Source organism: Oncorhynchus nerka, unplaced genomic scaffold, assembly GCF_034236695.1.
Source record: "Oncorhynchus nerka isolate Pitt River unplaced genomic scaffold, Oner_Uvic_2.0 unplaced_scaffold_1689, whole genome shotgun sequence".
NCBI classification, from domain to species: Eukaryota; Metazoa; Chordata; class Actinopteri; order Salmoniformes; family Salmonidae; genus Oncorhynchus; species Oncorhynchus nerka.
In genome coordinates, this window is record NW_027039629.1 from 5,001 (window position 1) to 31,294 (window position 26,294).

The following is a 26,294-nucleotide window of genomic DNA, read 5'->3' on the forward strand; positions in this document are numbered from 1 at the left end:
CAGTCCCCTGCAAACAATAAATAAATGGTATGGTAGTAAGAGTGATGTAAGGATTGTAAAATAAATAACGAAACAAAACAAAAGTGGGGGAATATAAGTATATCCGTCCGAGGGTGTCAGTGATCAAACCTGGAAGTAAAAAATATGCATCGCTGAGCACAGCCGGGATGAAAGTGAATTTAACGTTAAATGAGAGCTCTGACCGCCATCCATTGGTCTGCTCAGCGTCTTACATGCTCGGTAGCCCTTGTTAAGCCCGTTTAATACGTTTTCACCCAATATGGTATAGTATGGATTCGAGTCCATGAGCAGACCCTAACACGCAATAACAAGGCACTCTAACCTGTAGGCTGGGGGATTGGTGTATATCCCCGGATAAACTTCTCTGCGAATCCTTTATGTGAAAACCGAGGAGAGCCAAATCTTCTCACCGGAAGGCTGGGGGTAATTCTTAGTCTTGCAGGGAAGAGTAAGGCTGGGCGAAGATGGAGTTTGTAGAGTTTGGTCATGACATCTCTGTCACATTGAACGGTGCAGGCACTCATTCGAGTCGGCGCGATGCTTTGCCAGAGTGCCAGCCGAAGGTTGCTTTACATCGGGCGCATAATCCTCATAGACACGGAATGAATGCCCTTTATGTGACAGGTTGCCCCTCATTCGAGCTTCACGCAGTATAAGATCCTTGGTCTTGAAACTGTGACAACAGATTATTACTGGGCGAGGACGTTGGCCCGGTCCAGGCACTGGGACAAGGGAGCGTACATGTGCAGGCGGTCCAGCTGGGGATCCGAATCCAAAACATCCGATCCCATTGCATCCTTCAATAGCTCTGGCAGACAAAAGATATGACAAATTATTACTTTTACCAATTATTCGACTACAAATCTCTAAACATATGTGAAAGAGAATAACAACACATTCTAGGGCGAGAACCCGCACAGGATCTAGACCTCTAACCCCCTCTGCCAGACCAACAACGCAACACAACAATATACTCCTTCAAATATCACTCAATACACTCTTACATATCAAGGTTATTACTGGTCTGGATCGGCCCTCCAGGTCCACCACTTTCACAGAAAGCCTCTGCACAGTATCCTGCAATGACGTGCATAGCTTCTCTAACTCGTCGATCCTACCAGCGTTGAATTCAGAAGCTTTCTCAAGGTCCACAATACTCTGGCCATGATACCTTTATACTAACAACACTGCAGAATTTCATATTCTTTAACTACAAACAAAACATAAGTTTTTAAGTAATTTCAAATCATTAATAGTTTGTTTTAATATATCCCAATGTTTATGTGCACTTAATTTAGCATGGCAACATATATCTTGTCCACATCATATTAAATGCACTGGTCTCTTACATAACCATGTACCGTTCTAGGAATGATGCTCTCGATTTTGGTGTCCAGCTCAGCAATAGTGGCCTTAATAGTGGCCTTTGTTGGCAATGGCAGAGGTCAAATGTTTTCTGTACAGTCTTCAACAAGGTTTTCACACACTGTTGCTGGTATTTTGGCCCATTCCTCCATGACAGCAGATCTCCATTGTAGGATTTCTAAGAGCAGTGATGTTTTGGGGCTGTTGCAATGGCAGAGGGCAACACAAGGACTGTTCAACTCCCCTCCCTAGAAGATTTTCTATGGGGGACTTTCAACCCCTGAGATCTGAGACTGGCCAGGCCACTCCATGACCTTGAAATGCTTCTTACGAAGCCACTCCTTTGTTGCCCAGGCGGTGGGTTTGGGATCATTGTCATGCTGAAAGACCCAGCCACGTTTCATCTTCAATGCCCTTGCTGATGGAAGGAGGTTTTTACTCAAAATCTCACGATACATGGCCCCATTCATTCTTTCCTTTACACGGATCAATCGTCCTGGTCCCTTTGCAGAAAAACAGCCCCAAAGCATGATGTTTCCACCCCCATGCTTCACAGTAGGTATGGTGTTCTTTGGATGCAACTCAGCATTCTTTGTCCTCCAAACACGGCGAGTTGAGTTTTTACCAAAAAGTTCTATTTTGGTTTCATCTGACCATATGACATTCTCCCAATCTTCTTCTGGATCATCCAAATGCTCTCTAGCAAACTTTAGACGGGCCTGGACATGTACTGGCTTAAGCAGGGGGACACGTCTGGCACTGCAGGATTTGAGTCCCTGGCGGCGTAGTGTGTTACTGATGGTAGGCTTTGTTACTTTGGTCCCAGCTCTCTGCAGGTCATTCACTAGGTCCCTCCGTGTGGTTCTGGGATTTTTGCTCACCGTTCTTGTGATCATTTTGACCCTACGGGGTGAGATCTTGCGTGTAGCCCCAGATCGAGGGAGATTATCAGTGGTCTTGTATGTCTTCCATTTCCTAATAATTGCTCCCACAGTTGATTTCTTCAAACCAAGCTGCTTACCTATTGCAGATTAGGTCTTCCCAGCCTGGTGCAGGTCAACAATTTTGTTTCTGGTGTCCTTTGACATCTCTTTGGTCTTGGCCATAGTGGAGTTTGAAGTGTAACTGAGGTTGTGGACAGGTGTCTTTTATACTGATAACAAGTTCAAACAGGTGCCATTAATACAGGTAACGAGTGGAGGACAGAGGAATCCTCTTAAAGAAGAAGTTTACAGGTCTGTGAGAGCCAGAAATCTTGCTTGTTTGTAGGTGACCAAATACTTATTTTCCACCATAATTTGCAAATAAATTCATTAACCTGTTACTCCTACCCTCTACTTTTTTTTAACATTCTGTTAAAAATCGCGCAACATTTCAGCGCCCTGCTACTCATGCCAGGAATATAGTATTTGCATATGATTAGTATGTGTGGATAGAAAACACTCAGACGTTTATAAAACTGGTTAAATCACGGCTGTGGCTATAACATAACGTGCGTTTCATCGGAAAGCGCAGGAAAAACTGATCACTGAAAATGGAAAAATATATTGCTGCGCTACTTGAACCCATTGATAAAGGTGAACCACAATTAATGAGGCTGAGGTTGCAGTACCTACAGCTTCCACACGGTGTCTAGAGTATTGTCATTTGCCTACGAGTTGTTTCTTGGTCAAACACATGCAAGGCAGCGCAGTTATTCAGGTCTAGGACCGGATATTTTGGTTGAGTTTCTAGCCGGACATTTTTCCAGACGGACAGCTATAGAATATACTTCGTCTTGTGATTAATTTGATCGCTTATTAACGTTTACTAATACCTAAAGTTGCATTCCAAAAGTATTTCGAAGTGTTTTGTGAAAGTTTATCGTCGACTTTTTGAATTTTAAAAATGACGTTACGTTATGAAACGCTGTTTTTTTCCGTTTATCACACAGTCTACATAGAACGATATCTAGGCTTTATATGGACCGATTTAATCGAAAAAAAGACCCAATAGTGATTATGGGACATCTAGGAGTGCCAACAAAGAAGATGGTCAAAGGTAATGAATGTTTTCTATTTTATTGTGCGGTTTGTGTAGCGCCGAATATGCTAATTATTTTGTTTACGTCCCCTGCGGGTCTTTTGTGGTGTTACATGCTATCAGATAATAGCTTCTCATGCTTTCGCCGAAAAGCATTTTAAAAATCTGACTTGTTGCCTGGATTCACAACGAGTGTAGCTTTAATTCAATACCCTGCATGTGTATTTTAATGAACGTTTGAGTTTTAACTAATACTATTAGCATTTAGCGTAGCGCATTTGCATTTCCAGAGCTCTAAATGGGACGCAAGCGTCTCAGTAGGAGCAAGAGGTTAAACATCCTACAATGTGATTTTCTGGATTTTCTTTCTTCTCATTTTGTCTGTCACAGTTGAAGTGTACCTATGATGAAAATTACAGGCCTCTCATCTTTTTAAGTGGGAGAATTTACACAATTGGTGGCTGACTAAATATTTTTTGCCCCACTGTATGTAATAGCTGTTTTGCCTTAGATTGTGCCTGTTACCTCCCCTAAAAGTATTACTTTTTTGTGTCGAAAATGTAGTCCATTTCTTAGCATAAGGAATCCGTGATATTTGATCCCAGGCATCTATTAAAAAGTCTCCCGCTGCAATCCCGTTAATGGGATGATATGACAACAGCCAGTGAAAGTGCAGGGCGCCAAATTCAAAACAACAGAAATCTCATAATTAAAATTCCTCAAACATACATGTATCTTATACTGTTTTAAAGGTAGTCTTGTTGTTAATCCCACCACAGTGTCCGATTTCAAATATGCTTTCCAGCGAAAGCACCACAAACGATTGTTAGGTGACCACCAAACCACAATAAAAACAGCCATTTTCCCAGCGAAAGAGAGGAGTCACAAAAAGCACAAATAGAAATAAAATGAATCACTAACCTTTGATGATCTTCATCAGATGACACTCTTAGGACTTCATGTTACACAATATATGATTTTTTGGGGATAAAGTTTATATTTTTACTTAAAAAAATCTCTGTATACATTGGCGCATTACATTCACTTGTTCAAAAAACATCGTGATTTTGCATAGCCACATCGATTCAACAGAAATACTCATCATAAATGGAGATGATAATACAAGTTATACACATGGAATTATAGATATACCTGTCCTTAATGCAACCGCTATGTCAGATTTTAAAAACTTTACGGACAAAGCAAACCATGCAATAATCTGAGACGGTGCTCAGAATAATAGTCAAATTAGCTGCCATGTTGTAGTTAACATAAACCATAAATGACATGCTAAATATTCCCTTACCTTTGATCTTCATCAGAATGCATTCCCAGGAATCCCAGGTCCACAATCAATGCTTGATTTGTTCGAAAATGTCCGTTATTTTTTTCCAATTAGCTACTTTTGTTAGCGCGTTTGGAAAACATATCCAAACGCTGGTGCTGGTCGACCATTTTTTCGGACAAAATCTTTAAAAAGTTATATTACAGGTCGAAGAAACATTTCAAACTAAGTACAGAATCAATCATTAGGATGTTTTTATCATACATTTTCAACAAAGTTCCAATCGGAGAATTCCTTTGTGTCTTGAGGAGGAACGGAACGCAAGTGGATATCATGTGGAATGCGCTTGACCAGGAAATGGCTGACTGCCAGACACATGGCTCATTCTGCTCTTATTCAGTCCCACAACACAGTAGAAGCCTCATTCAAATGTCTATAGACAGTTGACAACTAGTGGAAGCCCTAGGAAATGAATCTTCATTCATATCGCAATGGGATTTCAATAGGGAATTGTTTGAAAATATACCAAACTCAGATTTAGATTAGTTGAATTGGAAACATTCTTTGATAGTTTCTGATTAATGTTCTTGGGTTTTATAGTTTAGGTAACACAAGTAAATTTAATCAGGAAGGTAATATATTCTAAAATTATAATCAGTTTCCGTTACGTGGAATCGTGTCCAGTCATTAAAGTGACTTAGTTTGGACTATTACGGTGATGAGACGGCATCAACTTTTGAAGGTTCTAGATTTGTTCAACAGGTTTATATTTTTACTAAATTAATGCAACAGGTTGCAATGATTAGATTACCGGAAAGGGGTTATGGGTTTGTTTATTTTAGGTGTTGATTCCACTTAAGGGAACACTGTACAGTTGTGGCCAAAAGTTGCGCTGCTTCAAGTGTCTTTAGATATTTTTGTCAGATGTTACCATGGAATAATGAAGTATAATTACAAGCATTTCATAAGTGTCAAAGGCTTTTATTGACAATTACATTAAGTTGTAAGTGAGCACACTCCCTTGGCTAAGAAGCAACCCCACACATGAATGGTCTTACAGCCTGCTCGAGGTCAACCGCAGCAAATATATTTTACAACCTCAAGGCTCAATCATTAAACCTTGTATTGAAACAATCAGTTTACTAAAATATTGCAACATTGGAGTGCTATCCAAAAAGAAAACACTAACATATTACCATTTACATACAGTCAACACTCATTAAGTTTACATCAATCCTCCGTATCAATGTCTTTGCCACTGTCACCCATCGTATGGTTTAGAAAACAAAGGAAACGATTCATGATTATTCTTTCCTTACTAGGGCGGCAGGGTAGCCTAGTGGTTAGAGCGTTGGACTAGTAACCGAAAGGTTGCAAGATCGAATCCCCGAGCTGACAAGGTAAAAATCTGTTGTTCTGCCCCTGAACAAGGCAGTTAACCCACTAGTCCAACGCTCTAAGCAGTCATTAAAACTAAGAATTTGTTCTTAACTGATTTGCCTAGTTAAATGAAGGTTAAATAAAAAACTCACCATGTATTAAAGCGTATGCTGGGTCTCAACCGATAGTGAGCACAACACAAACACCTCCGATTATTTAAAATAGGGTCCAAGCTACAACATTTGCAAGGATTTTGTTTTGTGTGGAGTTAGTGTTTTTTTTACATAGTTGACGTTAGTTAACATTTAAAAAATATATATATATACATTATTTGACAACCCTCTTTGTAAGCCTTCAACTGATATAATTCGCAGCGGTTTTACCTTTTTCAGTGATGAAGAAGTTACATGGTAGTGTGTGGTATGCAAAATGGGTGAACTTTGAGAACCTCTATCGCATGAATGTTTTTGCATTCAGGTCCAAAAGGTATCTTCCTGACCACTTCTACAAACGTGTATGGAAATGGGTGCAGTGAAAAAGACGATTCCATTCCTATATAGTGGGTTCCAGAATTATTGGATCCCTTGATATAGATGAGCAACAAATACTCTATAAAATAAATAATACTTTTCTGAGCTATATTGTATGCAAAAAAATGTAATTTTATACTAAGAATATTGCTCAGAGAAAGTAATACATTTTCAAATAATACATTTTTCTTCTCGAAAAGATAGGGGTCAAAATGATTGGAACCCCTCTTCAATACTCCAGAACCCTCCGCTTGTGAGGATACTGACACTGAGCCTTTTACTAAAATGTTTTATGAGATTGGAGAACACATTTGGAGGGATCTTGGACCATTCCTCGATACAGAATATTTTCAGATCCTTGAAGTCCATCTACGTTTATGGACTGCCCTCTTCTATTCAAACCACAGGTTTTCAATGGGGTTCAACTGGAGACTGAGAAGGCCATTGAATTTTTTTTTTTTGTGTTCAATTAACAATTTCTTAGTGCAGTTTTATGTGTGCTTTTGGTTATTGACATGCTAGAAGATCCACTTGCAGCCAAGTTTTTCGGCTAAAATGGCCTGTGACGGTCTGGTAGCTCTGGAAGGATAACACATTCCATTTCACTGTTCGCTGAACAATATAAGATTGTTTTGGGGAAGTTTATTAGCTTTTTCACGCCATCTAAATATTACTCCATATCTCAAGATGACGCCTACATTCTACCCTCACTAAATCTCTAAAAGTCTCAAACAATTTCTGCCATACAGACATGAACACTACTGCAATATACCACCTCTCTCTCTCTCGGTCTGTCTCTCTCTATCTATTTCTATATTTCTATTCTCTTTCACTCTTTCTCACCTTCCCTCGCACATACTCCCCTGTGTTTGTGTTGATGGAGATATCAATTGAGGATGAGCATGGTAACGTTTTGCCAATATTGTCTGACAGATCGAGGGGAAAGCGTTCTCTTGAGAAATGAACACACCTGTGTGAGAACACCCAACTGTCCTTGGGCCAGCTGGCATTTTTTACCCTGACCAATAACTGAGTATTTTCCTAACTGGCAGATTACAAGCTGACCTATCAATGCACTGCCCTACCATTTGTATGGCTCTAGTTTAGATCTCACACATACTCATTGTGGATTTTTGTATTGAAACCTCAACCAAACTGCCACGTTCAATTGCAGCACTATCCACTTACAACATGCAATCAGGGAGACCGTCACTACACCCCCAGATATAATACAAGAGTTTTAATTAAGCATGAACGAGTTTGCACTTGAGCATGCATAATTTCTGTCTATTTTTCTGCATGTCTGTGTGTAAACTTGCATAATGCATGCGCCTGTGTTTCTGTGTGAATGTGTGTCTGCATGTTTGTCCATGTCTGTGTCTACCTGTCCACATAACTGCATACTAACCTGTGGTGGCTGGTGGCACTTTACATCAGAGGACAGGCTCATAGTAGGACTAATGCCTGGAAGTTAATGGAACATGTGATTGATACCATTCAATCGATTCCATTCCATCCACCATTACAATGAGCCGTCCTCCTCTCACCAGCCAAAACTGATGATATAATCAATGTAATACATAATGATATAATCAATGTAACAGCTACTAATTCATGTGTCCCTCCCAGGCTGGGAAGAAGTGTGAGGAGTCGCGTCAGGAGAAGGAGGCCATGGTGATGAAGTATGTTCGCGGGGAGAAAGAGGCTCTGGACCTGCGCAGGGACAAGGAGGGGCTGGAAAGGAGGCTGAGGGAGGCCACCAAGGAGGTGGACCGCCAGGCCCTCAGGGGAAACAGTTTGGCCCAGGAGAAAGGCCGGCTGCAGCAGCTCCACGACGCCAAGGTAATGCAGGGTTAATGTTTAAGCAACAAAGTTCCACATGTTCAGCTGCTAAGGTGGCGCTCGTGCAATATTAGATGGACTTTCTGACACCGCTGCTTTATTTGCACTGGAAAATCTATTTCGCCTTGAGTCTTTCATATTTATTGTAGGTAATTGGAAGGAGTCTGCTCGAAGGCTTTTGATGATGATGAACATGATAGTGGTGGAATGTTTTTCTTTGTACCTGCTGTTTTTTGCATTATTACAACTTGTGCTTTTTACTGAAACTTTACTGCTGACCATAACAGTGGACTAACGAACAAAATACTGAAATATGTTTTTTGAGTAAAGTGATCCTTTAACATTAATTACAAATTAAATGGCATACCGTGCCTGTTACATCCTAATGGAATCCATCTCTTGTTGTCCTCAGGAGGGAGAGGTGAGCAGGCTGAATCGGGAGTTGGAGAACGTCAAGGAGGGGATCAACTCACACCTCATCAAGGTCAAATGGGCCCAGAACAAGCTGAGTAGTGAGACCGAGGCCCATAAGGTAAGACCAACTGCATTTTTTTACACTGTTGAGTAGTAAGGCGTCGGCCACAAAGAATGAACATGGATGAAATCCTACATGCGTTCTTCAATTGTCTATTTTTGTCTGTCAAAAGTTCAACTCAAGTTTATTTTTGGACAACTAAAAAAGCAGACATCGTGTTTTTTGATAGACAATCATCTCCGTTGATGATCAACGGATGACTCCCATTGAAAAACCATTGGCTCAATCTGTGATTTTCAGACACAGAATCGCTGTGGTCAAAGCCTGAATATTAATTGCATCAGAACAAAAGTTAAAAGACAGAAAGAAACATGATGTAAGTGGCAGAAGTATAATAGTCTACACTATTATACGCCCAAATACAGTATGATTGTGTGTGACTTAGTTTATGATTTTCAAGGGCATTATGAATTTGCACTATTTGTATAATGGAGATTTAAAAACAAATTCAAGATTTTAATCAAATCAAATTGTTTTTGTCACATACATGTGTTTAGCAGTTGTTATTGCGGTTGTAGCGAAATGCTTGTGTTTATAGCTCTAACAGTGGAGTAATATCTAATAGTAATACCAATCAATTTCACAACAATACACACAAATCTAAAGTAAAGGAATTGAAATGAAGAACATATAAATATTTGGGCGAGCAATGTCAGAGCGTCATAGACACAGTAGAATAGTATAGAATTGTGTGTGTGTGTGTGTAATGCAAAATATGTAAATGTGATTAAAGTGGCCAGTGATTCCAGGTCTATGTATAGAGGGCAGCAGCCTCTAAGGTGCTAGTGATAGCTATTTAACAGTCTGATGGCCTTGAGATAGAAGCTGTTTTTCAGTCTCTCGGTCCCTGCTTTGATGCACCTGTACTGACCTCGCCTTCTGGATGGTAGCGGAGTGAACAGTCAGTGACATGGGTGGTTGTTGTCCTTGATTATCTTTTTGGCCTTCCTGTGACATCGGGTGCTGTAGGTGTCCTGGAGGGCAGATAGTTTGCCTCTGGTGATGCGTTGGGCAGACCTCACCACCCTCTGGAGTGCCCTGCGGTTGTGGGCGGTGCAGTTGCCGTACCAGACGGTGATACAGTCCGACAGGACTCTCTCAATTGTGCATCTGTAAAAGTTTGAATGTTTTAGGTGCCGAGCCAAATTTCTTCAGCCTCCTGAGGTTGAAGAGGCACTGTTGTGCCTTCTTCGCCGCAGTTTGTCATTGACGTGTTCGCCGAAGAACTTGAAGCTTTCCACCTTCTCAACTGCGGTCCCGTCGATGTGGGTAGGGGGGGGGTGCCTGAAGTCCACGATCAGCTCCTTTGTTTTGTCGACATTGGGTGAGAGGTTATTTACCTGACACTATACTCCCAGGGCCCTCACCTCCCTGTAGGCCGTCTCGTAATTGTTGGTAATCAGGCCTACTACTGTTGTCGTCTGGCAACTTAATGATTGAGTTGTAGGCGTGCATGGCCATGCAGTCATGAGTGAACAGGGAGTAAAGGAGGAGGCTGAGCATGCATCCTTGTGGGGCCCCAGGGTTCAGTATCAGCAATGTGGAGGTGTTTTTTTCCTACCTTCACCACCTGGGGGTGGCCCGTCAGGAAGTTCAGGACCCAGTTGCACAGGGCGGGGTTCAGACCCAGGGCCTCTAGCTTAATGATGCACTTGGAGGGTACTATGGTGTTTAATGCTGAGCTATTGTCCAGATGGGATAGGGCAGTGTGATGGCGATTGCATCGTCTGTGGATCTATTGGGGTGGTATGCAAATTAGAGTGGGTCTAGGGTGTCAGGTAAAGTAGAGGTGATATGATCCTTGACTAGTCTCTCAATCTTAAAAAAAAAAATGTTTACCTTTGTTTATCCAGTTGAGAACAAGTTGTCATTTACAGCTGCGACCTGGCCAAGATTAAGCAATGCGACATAAACAACAACACAGAGTTACACATAAATAAACATACAGTCAATAACACAATATAAACATCTATTTACTGTGTGTGCAAATGCAGAAGAGTAGGGAGGTAAAGGCAATAAATAGGCCATAGAGGTCTTTACGTGTTTTGGATACTTTTATTTTTCCACATTGTTGTACAGAGCTTCTACCATACTTATCATATCCACGTTCAAAATTTAAAAAGGCAATCTCATATCTGAGCTATCTTTTTGCAGGTGTATGGTAACAATGAGATACAGTGCATTCGGAAAGTATTCAGCCATATTCTCTTTATCCACATTTTGTTACATTTTGCCATATTTTTTTTGTTGCCTTAATGAAAACATCTTTCTGACAAAATTAGAAGTGTGTAATATCTGAAAATGTAGCTAGCTAGACTCTCTTACCCGTATAAATGGATGGACGTTTCTCCCTCACTGTCACGGATGTCATAGTTGCCCTTAGTTTGAAGATGTAATCCGGAGACAGGTGTTTTATACAACAGCCCATCTCCTTAGCTATCATACTCTAATTCCACTGATTTCAAAACTCTGTCCTCCGGAAAGTAGAGAGCAACAGTTATGCTGTTCTACTACGTGATATCTTTCAAAAAAGCTTGCGACATGGCAGACCAATCCGAACTCATCTCTCGGCATGTCCTTCCCACTCATTATCTCAGCCAATCATGACTAGCCGAAAGGTTGCTGGCTTTTCCCATGGCTAAACCAACTAAAATGTACGTTGAAATGGCGCTGCTGTGAATTTGTGACGCACGACATACGCCTAGTTTCCTGAAACAAGTCACAAATATCAATCAAGCCAATGACTATATAACATTTTGGCACTTCTGTCCACATCAAATTTTCAGCAAAACAAAAAGCCCAATCACACAATTGTCTGTCCTTCACATGCTCTGCCACAGGTGAAAGCCATCCCTTCACACTCATTAGTGGGACTAGGTCCCCATCTACTGGCCTTCATGAATATTGCACCCAAGGGAAAGCTCAAACTAATGACTGTTTATAGGCAGAGTTTCTTGTACATGATGAAGCAGTTGGTCACAGCAATGTCAATGAGATGGTAAAACAGGGTCCTGTGCCATCTCTTAGTCTTGTGGTGCGCAGAGTAGTACTGTAGTGTTCATCGACCTGGTAAGGAAGAGGTTGCCATCTCTGTCCACCTCAGTGGGGTTGGTTGACTCGTCTGGCTCGTCTTATCATCTTGACTAAAAGAAAAATAGATTTAGGAGTTAGTTCAACATAAAAATTGCCACATTTCAAAAGCAGAAAATCCTTCATGACAAACATTCATACTTTTTAAACTAAATGATCTACCATTCCCCATAGGGAATGGAGGTTTACATTTACATTTAAGTCATTTAGCAGACGCTCTTATCCAGAGCGACTTACAAATTGGTGCTTTCACCTTATGACATCCAGTGGAACAGCCACTTTACAATAGTGCATCTAAATCTTTTAAGGGGGGGGGGGGTGAGAAGGATTACTTTATCCTATCCTAGGTATTCCTTAAAGAGGTGGGGTTTCAGGTGTCTCCGGAAGGTGGTGATTGACTCCACTGTCCTGGCGTCGTGAGGGAGTTTGTTCCACCATTGGGGGGCCAGAGCAGCGAACAGTTTTGACTGGGCTGAGCGGGAACTGTACTTCCTCAGTGGTAGGGAGGCGAGCAGGCCAGAGGTGGATGAACGCAGTGCCCTTGTTTGGGTGTAGGGCCTGATCAGAGCCTGGAGGTACTGAGGTGCCGTTCCCCTCACAGCTCCGTAGGCAAGCACCATGGTCTTGTAGCGGATGCGAGCTTCAACTGGAAGCCAGTGGAGAGAGCGGAGGAGCGGGGTGACGTGAGAGAACTTGGGAAGGTTGAACACCAGACGGGCTGCGGTGTTCTGGATGAGTTGTAGGGGTTTAATGGCACAGGCAGGGAGCCCAGCCAACAGCGAGTTGCAGTAATCCAGACGAGAGACAAGTGCCTGGATTAGGACCTGCGCCGCTTCATGTGTGAGGCAGGGTCGTACTCTGCGGATGTTGTAGAGCATGAACCTACAGGAACGGGCCACCGCCTTGATGTTAGTTGAGAACGACAGGGTGTTGTCCAGGATCACGCCAAGGTTCTTAGCGCTCTGGGAGGAGGACACGATGGAGTTGTCAACCGTGATGGCGAGATCATGGAACGGGCAGTCCTTCCCCGGGAGGAAGAGCAGCTCCGTCTTGCCGAGGTTCAGCTTGAGGTGGTGATCCGTCATCCACACTGATATGTCTGCCAGACATGCAGAGATACGATTCGCCACCTTTCTGAATTCCTTGTTTGAAAGGTAAGAATGTTATAGCCTGCGCTATGCTATTGTTTTGTTAGAGTGGTAGGGGAAATGTAGCATTGTCCTACTAGGCTACATTCAATGATTATTTTCTGTGCTGTAGCCTATCATGATGTAGGCTTATTCCAATATAAAATAAACCCTGTATCACCAAGTGTGTGTTTTTTAAATATCAACACAGTAGAGTAATACTGTGGGGATGGGGGAAGTTCTGTGCTGTAAAATATAACATACTAGGCTACATTGTTTATTTTCTGTGTTGTAGCCTATCGTGATGTAAGCCTATTTCAATATAGAATAAACTCTATCACCAAATGTGTATATTTTCATATACAATTGTATTTATCAATTAAAAACCTCTCAGATTTCCGCCTAAATAGACATACCCAAAAGTAACTGCTATTCATGTGTAATTACATGATTCTGACATGAATATAACTTGGTATATTTGGAAAGATTATGAGGAAATTATCAGAAGATCGGTAGGAGTTACATAGTTCAGAATACACAAGATTAAGCACACACAAAATATATCATTTTGTTTGCAAGCCATAAGTGAATTATTGATGTCCAGAGCTGGAAACACATCAGATGGCTTCCACAACATGTGAACAATATCAGAAAAAAATGGGATTGATAGACTTAACAGGGCAGATGTTGTAGTAAGTGGTGTCAGGTGTGGTCACAGGACTTTTCCAAGTGTCCCTAAACCTCTCCAAAGTGGCTTATGTCTTATTAGATCATTCCAGTGCTATTACATATTTGCAATTCCTAAATGCTATTTGTTATAAAAACAAAATGTATACAACACCAACCTCTGTCAAACATTGTGGTGGTGTAGGGGGACATACAGGGGATATCCAAGTGTTTTCATCATATTTTTAATGCGCAAAGATATAGTCACTCGGTGGACATTCGATGTTGCCATTAACTGATATAACATTGGCAATAGCCTAAATTTGTTCCTACCAAACCTTTGGAATAATTTCATACCCCCATGTAGCTATAGCTCAAACACAGACCAAATCAAAACTTACCTTGTAAAATGTTTGCTGTTTGGTGAAAACGTTGTGTAAAAAAAACATTTTGACTCTCGGGGCTGGTGGTCAGTAACGGTAGGTCACAGGCAGACAAATAAGACATCCTCATGATCTGTGGAGACCCGTCTTTCGGTGTGAATCAACGTATTCCGTGTTTATTTAGTTTATGCTTCACAATGCTAACCGGAATATAGGTAGCAGCCATCTTGAAATTAGGTTCATCGGCTTCGCCTTCCCTTATACATTCGTATGCCCATATAGGGTAGTAAGTGTCTCAGGTCAATAGCCAAGATACTCAGCTTTCTGCAGACATCCTGCTTTTGCAGATAGGGGCTACCGTTCTCATACCAGACTGAATTGAATAAAATACATCTAATCGGATCCCCAAATATGGGGACTTTACATTTAAGAGGTTTTAAGTAAATAATAACAGCACAATTACTTTACAATTACACAATTAAATACTGTCACAATTATGAGGTAGGCCTACTTACAATTCTGCCACAATGAATTTCATCCTGTTCATCATAACCAGGAAGCTGTCCTGACCAGATAATCTACGATTCTGCCACAATGAATGTCATCCTGTTCATCATAATCAGGAAGCTGTCCTGACCAGATAATCTACGATTCTGCCACAATGAATTTCATCCTGTTCATCATAATCAGGAAGCTGTCCTGACCAGATAATCTACTTCATCCTCACTGTTCTTCAAAACGATTTACTTTCCATATTTCTTCATGCACAAAACAATGGAGACTTTCTTCAGCAAAGATGTCTGACAAAAATACTAGGATGGAAGCAAATGTAAGTATCTATAACGTCACAACAAATCATATTTTTTTACAGTTAGCTAGCTTTATGGGCGTTGTGACATGAGTATGCAATTGTAATTCGTGTTGTTTTCGTGACTACTGAGAATACTAACAGACAAGGCTGTTGTCTTGTGAAATAGTGGATGTAAAGAATCTAGCTAGTTAAAGCGGTTACTGCAAATTGAAGAAAAAATGCTTGCCTTGCTGATATGTTCATGCTATGCACCATAAGTAACGTAGCTAGCTAACTATGTTCTTGCTTATTGTGCAGTGGAGGATAACAATTCCTGTATGCCTATGGATGTGTAGCTAGCTATGTAGCCGATCTGTGTATGGACCCTAAAACGTTTGGTATACATATTAGTATCAAACCTTGTTATGAACCTCAGCTATCATAGCCGGTTGTATCAACTTCAAAACAGTCTGAATGGTATTAATGAAGCCCATGGATTGAGTAGAATATACAGTGCCTTCGGAAAGTATTCAGACCCCTTCACCTTTGCCACATTTTGCTGCACAGCAATTTTTTTAGGTCTCTCCAGAGATGTTCGATCAGGTTCAAGCTCTGGCTGGGCCACTCAAGGACATTCAGAGACTTGTCCAGAAGCCACTCCTGCGTTGTCTTGGTTGTGTGCTTAAGGTCATTGTTCTGTTGGAAGGTGAACCGTCGCCCCCAGTCTGAGGTCCGGAGCGCTCTGGAGCAGGTTTTTATCAAGGATCTCTCTGTACTTTGCTCCGTTCATCTTTTCTTCGATCCTAACTAGTCTTCCAGTCCCTGCCGCTAAAAAACATCCCTACAGCATGATGCTGCCACCATGCTTCACCGTAGGGATGGTGCCAGGTTTCCTCCAGATGTGACGCTTGGCATTCAGGCCAAAGAGTTCAATCATCGTTTCATCAGACCAGAGAATCTGGTTTTCATGGTCCGAGAGTCCTTTAAGTGCCCTTTGGCCCATCTCCACAGAGGAAATCTAGAGCTCTGTCAGAGTGACCATCCTGTTCTTGGTCACCTTCCTGACCAAGGCCCTTCTTCCTCGATTGCTCAGTTTGGCTGGGCGGCCAGCTCTAGGAAGAGTCTTGGTGGTTCTAAACTTCTTCCATTTAAGAATGATGGAGGCCACTGCGTTCTTGGGGACCTTCAATGCTGCAGAAATGTTTTTGTTCCCTTCCCCAGATCTGTGCCTCGACACAATCCTGTCTGGAAACTGGACAATTCCTTGGACCTCATAGCTTGGTTTTTACACTGACATGCAGTCAACTGTGGGACCTTATATAGACAGGTGTGTGCCTTTCCAAATCATGTCCAATCAATTGAATTTACCACAAGTGGACTCCAAGTTGGACTAACATCTCAAGGAAACATCTCCATGGAAACAGGATGCACCTGAGTTTAATATTGAGTCTCATAGCAAAGTGTCTGAATACTTATGTAAATAAGGTATTTCAGTTTTAAAAAATGTATACTTTTTTGGTTTGTTATTGTGTGTAGATTGCTACGTTTTACATAAAAATAAAAATATTTTTTTTTAGAATTAGACTGTAACGTAACAAAATGTGGAAAAAACCAAGGGGTCTGAGTACTTTCTGAAGGCACTGTAATTTAACTTTATTGTGCCACGGATGCAAGTCGTGTATATACATTTAGTTATTACCAAGCATTAGATCTCCACATTGGAGCCTGTACATTGAATATGCTCATTGACTCTACCTTGGCACACATTCATGGACTCTACCTTGGCAAATAAAGGTGCAGTTCAGGAATTAATGTCTTTTTCAGTCATATCCAATACCAGGAGTATCAAACTCCAGTCTTTGAGTGATGCTGTGTCTGCATTAATGTATTATAATTATATACTTCAACAGTGTTTACAAGTCCTGGTCCTGGGAGATCAATGGTTACACGTTGTAACTATGCAATTGACTAGAAACATTATTTAACTAGCTTAAGGCTGATTTGTAATTCATATATACAGAAATAGAATTTTAAAAACCGTACACTTACTATGTGTCATGTAAATACTCTAAAACCGGTTATTTTCCTTCTGCATTGATCTGATAAGCACAGGATAAGTGTAGTATTTCATCAAATGAGAGAATTTGAACCAGGAATGTGAAACGCTTTATTGAAATAAGTTAATTATTCAAGTGTTCTAAATACATACATGCATTATAAATATTAGAATTGTAATTTAATGAATACAAGTTAAATCTGTACTTCAATGCACATCTGGTGTGCATGATAAAAACAGAGGGAGAAGGTGGGGAGAGGGGTGTGATAGACTGTAAAAGGAAAGAGGTAAGAACAGAGGAGCAGGGAAGACTGCAAATGCAGTCCACCTCCCCCCCCCCCAACATTCCGCACGGGAAATTCAAAAATATTTATTGAGAAATATTTAGCTTTCACACATTTTAAGAGCATGTTTTGGTTTTGTACAGACATCACCCAGCACCCTCACTTGAGAAGTAGAAATCAAAGGGAGAAAAACTGGGAATTTAATAACTACAGTTGACATAGCTAAGTAAATGGAAGATTACTCTTATTGCTATGCGGAAGGCTCTTGAAAGAGCCTTTGGTTGTGCATAGTATAGTCTATGGGATTGCCAGGGAACAGCACCCTCTTCGAAGAAGTAGGAGATGAAGATCTCCTGCACAAGGATTGCCTCTCTTACTGCGTTGTTCGACCCCATCCTTGAAACATCCTGCAGAGCAGCAGACCTTTCCTCTGGCACACGGCAGCGAGGTGCAGATCCTCTCCTGGTCCTCGTGTCCATGAAGTTATGCAGGACACAGGTAGTCTTCACACGCTCAAATTCCCCCAGGAGGCAGTCTCAGATGGCCCTGGTCACCCAACCGTGCAGTGTCCTACAGTGGTTCCTCCTTTAAAAGTTGCGTCATACTGCAGCACACCTTGCATTTTGTGGCACGTCACTTAATTCTCAGCCATTTCTTCTGTTACTGCAAGTTATTGCTAGTTTGACCACTAGAGGGCAGCTTTGAGAAGCATTTGATAGTATTCCATATCGGCATTACCAGAGAATTTTAACTTTTTTGTAGTAACATAGTATATGGAATTGATTTGAACAAATTTGGCTTAATTAATTTGATTAATATTATGGTGTTTCTGTTGGATGGAATGGAAAATATGGTGCTGTACGTGATTGTCGGGAGTAGGCTACAGGATTGGAGGATTCTAAATTGTTCGCCTTTATTAGACAACTTTGTTCCAATACATCTATAAATCAGTGATATTTATTCCCATAGGAATTTGTTATGGATCCATAACTAAATCATCTATTTTTTTCATCCATTTTTTTTAACAAAATGTGGTTATTTGTTTATTAGGCTACTGTGCTCTGGTATTCTGCGCTCTGGTACACTCAACGAGAGTGCTATGAAATCCATGTAGATAGTAGGCTAGACACATTAATTTTTTAACAACGTTATTTTCTGATAAGAACAAGTTAATTGCATCTGCCGTGGAGCCCAGTTTCATAATATGACCATATTTCCCAGCTGCTTGGTGTCGTTTTGAAGTAATCGTGAAAAAACATGCCTTATTTTAGTGCTGCCAGCTCCTATTAGTTAATTTGAGCACCGTGGCACCAACTCACCTTGTGAACGTTCTATTCCCAGCTTATTGTTCAATGTCACAATGCCTGCTTTGCTATGGTTGGCAATGAGACCTGCTCACATTGTTTTATAGTTAAAATGTAAACAACAAAAATAATATTGGAACTCTGCGGTCTTCCCATTGTTTCCTATGGAGAGGAAATTTAGGCATGTCTGTTTATTTCGCAATGTGTATATTTAGATTTTTTTCCAAGTCGGACGCCATTTTATTCATGAGAATCTCCTCTTTCTAATTATGTAAGCCTGGGCAGCTAGCTTGGTTGTCATCAAATGCTAGCCCCAAAATACTTTTTGCCCTTGGAACGCTGAGCTCCCCCCATTGTTTTCCTATGGAGAGGCATGTCGGTGTATTTCGCCAAATATCTCACTGTGTATATATTTATTTTTTCAAGTCGGGTGTAACCTGTGTGAATTGGCCAGCTAGTTAGCAGGGTGCATGCTAATAGTGTTTCAATCGGTGAAGTCACTCACTCTGAGACCTTGTAGTAGTTGTTCCCCTTGCTCTTCAAAAGCCGCGGGTTTTGTGGATCGATGGGTAACAATGTTTCGAGGGTGGCTGTTGTTGATGTGTGCATAGGGTCCCTGGTTTAAGCCCAGGTAGGGGCGAGGAGAGGGACGGAAGCTATACTGTTACATATGGATAGAGTAGAATATAATAATTTTATTGTGCCAAGGATGCAAGTCCTATATACACACGTACTGTAGTTATTACCACGCATGAGATTCCCACATTCTAGCCTGTACATTGAATATATTCCCTGATCATGCACTTTTCCTTGGCAAATAAAGGTGTGTGTAACGGCGTTCTTCGTTTGTGGAAAGAGAGTCGGACCGAAATGCAGCGTGTTGGTTACTCATGTTACTTTAATGAAAGAAAACGTGGTACATGAAATAACTCATACTATGAAAACAACAAACAGAACGTGAAACCTAAATACAGCCTATCTGGTGAACTACACAGAGACAGGAACAAACACCCACGAAATACCAAGCGAAACTCAGGCTGCCTAAATACGGTTCCCAATCAGAGACAACGAAAGCACCTGACTCTAATTGAGAATCGCCTCAGGCAGCCAAGCCTATACCACACCCCTAATCAGCCGCAATCCCAAATAATACAAACCCCAATACGAAACATAACATATAAACCCATGTCACACCCTGGCCTACCCAAACATATGACAAAAACACAAAATACAATGACCAAGGCGTGACAGAACCCCCCCTAAGGTGCGGACTCCCGGACGCACCTCAAGAGCATAGGGAGGGTCCGGGTGGGCGTCTGTCCATGGTGGCGGTTCTGGCTCGGGACGTGGACCCCACTCCATTAATGTCCTATTTCCTCCCCTTCGCGTCCTGGGATAATCCACCCTCTCCGCCGACCATGGCCTAATAGTCCTCACCCAGATCCCCACATAACTGAGGAGCAGCTCGTGACTGAGGGGCATCTCGGGACAGAGGGGCATCTCGGGACGGAGGGGCATCTCGGGACGGAGGGGCATCTCGGGACGGAGGGGCATCTCGGGACAGAGGGGCAGCCCGCCCGGGACCGAGGGGAAGCCCGGGACCGAGGGGAAGCCCGGGACCGAGAGGAATCCCAGTACTGAGATGAAGCTCAGACAGGTAGTAGGCTCCGGTAAATCCTGGCTGGCTGGTGGATCTGGAAGATTCTGGTTGACTAGCAGATCTGGAAGATTCTGGTTGTCTGGCAGATCTGGAAGAGACTGGTTGTCTGGCAGATCTGGAAGAGACTGGTTGTCTGGCAGATCTGGAAGAGACTGGTTGTCGGGCAGATCTGGAAGAGACTGGTTGTCGGGCAGATCTGGAAGAGACTGGTTGTCGGGCAGATCTGGAAGAGACTGGTTGTCTGGCGGCCCTGGGCAGACTGGGAGCACTGGCGGCGCTGGGCAGACTGGCGACGCTGGGCAGACTGGCGACGCTGGGCAGACTGGCGACGCTGGGCAGACTGGCGACGCTGGGCAGACTGGCGGCGCTGGGCAGACTGGCGACGCTGGGCAGACTGGCGGTACTGGCGGCGCTGGGCAGACTGGCGGTACTGGCGGCGCTGGGCAGACTGGGGAGCACTGGCGGCGCTGGGCAGACTGGGAGCACTGGAGGCGCTGGGCAGACTGGGAGCACTGGAGGCGCTGGGCAGACTGGGAGCACTGGCGGCGCTGGGCAGACTGGGAGCACTGGCGGCGCTGGGCCGACTGGCGACGCTGGGCCGACTGGCGGTACTGGCGGCGCTGGGCAGACCGGGCGGTACTGGCGGCGCTGGGCAGGGGGGGGAGCACTGGCGGCGCTGGGCAGACGGGGAGCACTGGAGGCGCTGGGCAGACTGGGAGCACTGGAGGCGCTGGGCAGACTGGGAGCACTGGCGGCGCTGGGCAGACTGGGAGCACTGGCGGCGCTGGGCAGACTGGCGACGCTGGGCCGACTGGCGACGCTGGGCCGACTGGCGACGCTGGGCCGACTGGCGACGCTGGGCAGACTGGCGGCGCTGGGCAGACTAACAGCTCTGGCTGCTTCATGCAGACTGACAGCACTTGGCAGACTGACAGCTCAGGCTGCTCCGACCAGGCAGGAGGCTCCGGCAGCGCAGGAGAGGAGACAGGCTCTGGCTGCGCTGAACAGGCGGGAGACTCCGACAGCGTAGGAGGGAAGGAAGGCTCTGGCTGTGTTGAACAGGCGAGGCGCACTGAAGGCCTGGTGCGTGGTGCTGGAACTGGTGGTATTGGATCGAGGACACGCACAGGAAGCCTGGTGCGGGGAGCTGCTACCGGAGGACTGGTGTGTGGAGGTGGCTCTGGATAGACCGGACCGTGCAGGCGCACTGGAGCTCTTGAGCACCGAGCCTGCCCAAGCTTACCTGGCTCGATGCCCACTCTAGCCCGGCCAATAGGAAGGGCTGGTATGTGCTGCACCTGGCTCTGCACCCGCACTGGAAACACTGTGCGCTCCATAGCATAACACGGTGCCTGCCCGGTCTCTCTAGCCCAACGGTGAGCACAGGGAGTTTGCGCAGGTCTCCTACCTGGCATAAACATACTCCCTTCTAGCCCCCCCCCAATCATTTTTTTGGGCTGCTTTTCCGACTTCCAACCGCGTTGCCGTGCTGCCTCCTCATACCTGCGCCTCTCCGCTTTAGCCGCTTCTATTTCTTCCTTGGGACGGCGATATTCTCCAGGCTGCGCCCAGGGTCCTTTACCGTCTAATATCCTCTCCCAAGACCAGAAGTCCTTATATTGCTGCTCCTCACAATTAACAGGGAGAGTAGGCTCAGGTCTGACTCCTACCTCAGCCACTCTCTCTCTGCGCTCTCCCCCGTTACTTTCGGTTTTCGCTCTGCGTCGCCGTGTTTTCCTCTTTGACTCCATTCGTCTATAGCCCTCTTCGCATTGCTGCAGGGAATCCCAGGCGGGCTCCTGCACTCTCTCTGGGTCGGCCGCCCACCTGTCGATTTCTTCCCACGTCTTATACTCCATGCCTCTGATATCCATAACGTCCTCCTTTCGCTGCTGAAGCTGTCGCTGCCCGTTTACACGCTGCTCGGTCCGTGAGTGGTGGGTGTTTCTGTAACGGCGTTCTTCGTTTGTGGAAAGAGAGTCGGACCGAAATGCAGCGTGTTGGTTACTCATGTTACTTTAATGAAAGAAAACGTGGTACATGAAATAACTCATACTATGAAAACAACAAACAGAACGTGAAACCTAAATACAGCCTATCTGGTGAACTACACAGAGACAGGAACAAACACCCACGAAATACCAAGCGAAACTCAGGCTGCCTAAATACGGTTCCCAATCAGAGACAACGAAAGCACCTGACTCTAATTGAGAATCGCCTCAGGCAGCCAAGCCTATACCACACCCCTAATCAGCCGCAATCCCAAATAATACAAACCCCAATACGAAACATAACATATAAACCCATGTCACACCCTGGCCTACCCAAACATATGACAAAAACACAAAATACAATGACCAAGGCGTGACAGTGTGGTTCAGGTATGAATCTCTGAGACATTATTTTTCAGTCATATCAAACTCCAGTCTTTGAATGATGCTGTGTCTGCATGTATGTATTACAATTATACACTTCAACAGTGTTTACCGCTCCTGGGACATCAATGATTACACATTGTAACTATGCAATAGTGTTACTGTATGCAGAATTCTTGACACACAACCGAAGATGCTGCCATATCCTGCCAGCACGCCCACAAGCGAGCCACTCGGGAGAAGAATGATGACGCATGGAAGAGGGAAAGGAATGAGATGGGAATAAAAATGTGTTGCATAACTGGGGAGGGGGCTAATAGCTGAACAATAGACTATTCAACCATTACTAAAGAATAGTCAAATAGCCAAGCTAGGTGTGGAACCCCCCCCTCCTATCACAGACCAGATTTGCCCTAACGACCAAGGGGTAGCTTGCTTCTCAATGTAAGAAAGTAATGACTTTTCAAATAAGTTACCTTGCACGTTATGTTGGCTGACAATTTGTTAGCTACGCTGTCCTTACGAACCACACAGCATATCATTACAGCAGTATGTAGTAGTAGTTATACATCACACTTGCCAGTATGTTAACTATAGGCTAACTAACATTCTTAGCTTAGCTAAATGTTATAGTCGTTGTGCTTTCTCAATGGACATTCGGGTGTTAAGTTCGCTCTGGCTATCTATAGGCTGGACAATAGAACAAGTCAAAATTCACCCAAGGCTGAAAACGGCTTAAGAACGTTGGCTAAACTGGAACACTAGCGTGAGCCCATAGAAAATCAATGTAATCGAACGTTCGCAGACCCTGTTTTGACTAGAGTGATGCTTAGAATTCCATAAAAAAATGTATCCCTTTTTATTTTTCCACTACAATCTGTTCATCGGACGAAACTGGAAAAAAAACTACTTGTGTAGAAAGTAAACATCCGCACCTCGATAATGTCAACTGTGCCAGCTACACATCCATAGGCATACAGTTATTTTTTTTATCTTCCACTACACAATAAGAAAGTAAATAGTTAGCTAGCTATGTTACTTCAGCTGCATTGCAAGGCAAGCTTACACAATTGTACATTCAATTTGCAGTAAATGCTTTAGCTAGCTAGTTTCTTTACACCAATGTTTCACAAGACGACAGCCTGGTTTGCTGGTTTTCTCAGGAGTCCCTAAAACATTAAACAACACGAATTACAAATTAATTCGCGCAACACAAGCAAGTCAGAATTTGCTAAATAGCGATTTCCGTAAATTAACTTTATGACAAAAAAATATGCACAAACGTTTGTCTCTACATTAACTAAAATATTCCTCTCAATTGTACATTTTGTCAGCCATCTTCACCCAGGGACGGGTGGCTCGCGTCAAAAAATCATCATTGGAACCACCCCTTGTGGTGGTCAAGAGCAATGAAGCCCTGGCGCCTACCTCTAAGTCCCACGGTGCAAGCTCGCAACTTTTAAAGGAGGAACCACTATAGGCAATGATTTTGAAGGAATCTCCAGTTGCAGGAATATGGAAGATAATTTAATTTTTAGAATTTTACATTGCCAGGTCATTGTGGATTACTAAAGTATAATATCTATTATAACAAATCATGATAACGTTGGATGGATAGCTGCATGTGCGCACACGTGCATATGCCATTAGCAGGATCATATCAAGGATAGCATCACAAATGAACACACAAATAACACTTGATGGATGCACATGCTGCGTTAGCACCGTTACAAGATCTACATGAAAACGACTCAGAAGGTGGGGAAGACATTAATATCTCTATCTATTATTCTGAGCCACAGCCTGAACCTACACCTCCGAGGCCTAAGCACTAAAAAGCGTGAACGATGCGCACTGAGCAGGTGCCTGTGCCACCACCAAATTAAACGGTGAGAGGCAGGAGAGTGGAAGCGACGGCATCGTTGGGATAGAACAAGCCACAGTCTGATTATCAGAAAAAAATGTCATCACTGAGAGAGCAGGCCCGACATCTCAAGCAAAAAACATCAGCAACGCACTCACCAGCTTTTGTTGTTTTCTGACATGCTACGGCATATCAGGCACTGTACTGTGGCTGACGTGCACAGGGAGCAAGGAGACTGGTGTATATATGGAGAGCTTCTGGTCAGACATACAGTACCAGTCAAATGTTTGGATTTATTTAGATTTCAAGGCACGCTTAACCATCATGGCGACCACAGCATTCTGCAGCGATACTCCATTCCATCTGGTTTGCGCATAGTGGGACTATCATTTGTTTTTCAATAGGACAATGACCCAACACATATCCAGGCTGTGTAAGGGCTATTTGATCAAGAAGGAGAGTAGTGTGGTGCTGCATCAGATGACCTGGCCTAAACAATCACCTGACCTAAACCCAATTGAGATGGTTTGGGATGAGTTGGACCACAGAGTGAAGGAAAAGCAGCCAGCAAGTGCTCAGCAGATGTGGGAACTCCTTCAAGACTGTTGGAAATGCATTCCAGGTGAAGCTGGTTGAGAGAATGCCAAGAATGTGCAAAGATGTCATCAAGGCAAAGGGTGGCTACTCCAATATAAAATATATTTCGATTTGTTTAACAATTTTTTTAGTTACTACATGATTCCATATGTGTTATTTCATCATTTTGATGTCTTCACTATTATTCTACAATGTTGAAAATAGTAAAAAATAATGAGTTGGTGTGTCCAAACTTTTGACTGGTACTGTATATGGGATACCTTTCTTTGGAGAAAACATTTCATGTGATCGCTTAAGAAAGTTCATGGCTCTCCTCTGTTTTGATGACAAAGCGAGAATGCGACTCCTGGAAACACACATTTGCAATGGTATCGACATACAAAAATAATGGACTTTGACGCTTGATTTTGAAAATTAAAAAAATTAAAAGCTTTGTCCGGCTCCTTTCCTGACTTGGAACTCCTAAATGGTGGTATTTTACACTGCTCATTTGTCAGATTTTAAAAATCACAAATAGAAAAGTATTTAGAGCCTTTTAACCTGTTTCTTTTCACACCTATTCGTAACTTAACCCGCCAAGACAATGTGCTATAGGCGCAAATGCGTCTCTCTCCTTACTGAATGAATGACAAATAGGTGAATGGGCGATAATTGTGCAACGACTTCACAATTGAAATAAAATTACGCTTAACTGAATGATGAGGGTGAAGAGGTTGAATTAATTTAGAAAGATAATTGTGTAATGATGAGTTTGTTATGCTTATATCAGCAGCAAATCATTTGATGTGTGCCTTAGAGGTTGATACTATTCTATTTTATGTTTTACTTTGTAAAAATAAGCTCTTATGGAACTGTTTTATTTACTATAACTCTATTACTAATTGAATGTCTTGTAAGGGAAACGATAACATTCATCATGTTGCAGTAGACCTCTGGAATAATGCGAAACATATCCTTGAGTCTGTCAAGCGACGCAAACTATGCCAATTACTGAATTAATGACAAATGGAATGGGCGATAATTGTGCAAATGACTTAACAATAAAATTTAAATTAGGCCTAACTGTAAGTTGAGGTTGTTTTAATTTAGAACAACAATAGTGTAATGAGTTTGTGTTA

The 26,294-nt window shown here is 43.0% G+C and overlaps 1 protein-coding gene across 1 annotated transcript in view; it reads left to right on the forward strand.

The window, feature by feature from the left end:
* Positions 1–7,112: 7,112 nt before the first annotated feature.
* Positions 7,113–26,294, forward strand: part of LOC115143952 (coiled-coil domain-containing protein 186) — a 62,030-nt gene continuing 42,848 nt past the window's right edge. Inside the window, exons 1-2 of the mRNA XM_065015113.1 lie at positions 7,113–8,445; positions 8,858–8,977. Of these exons, the coding sequence (XP_064871185.1) occupies positions 8,218–8,445; positions 8,858–8,977 (348 nt within the window). The 5' untranslated portion in view covers positions 7,113–8,217. The remainder of the gene's footprint in view (positions 8,446–8,857; positions 8,978–26,294) is intronic.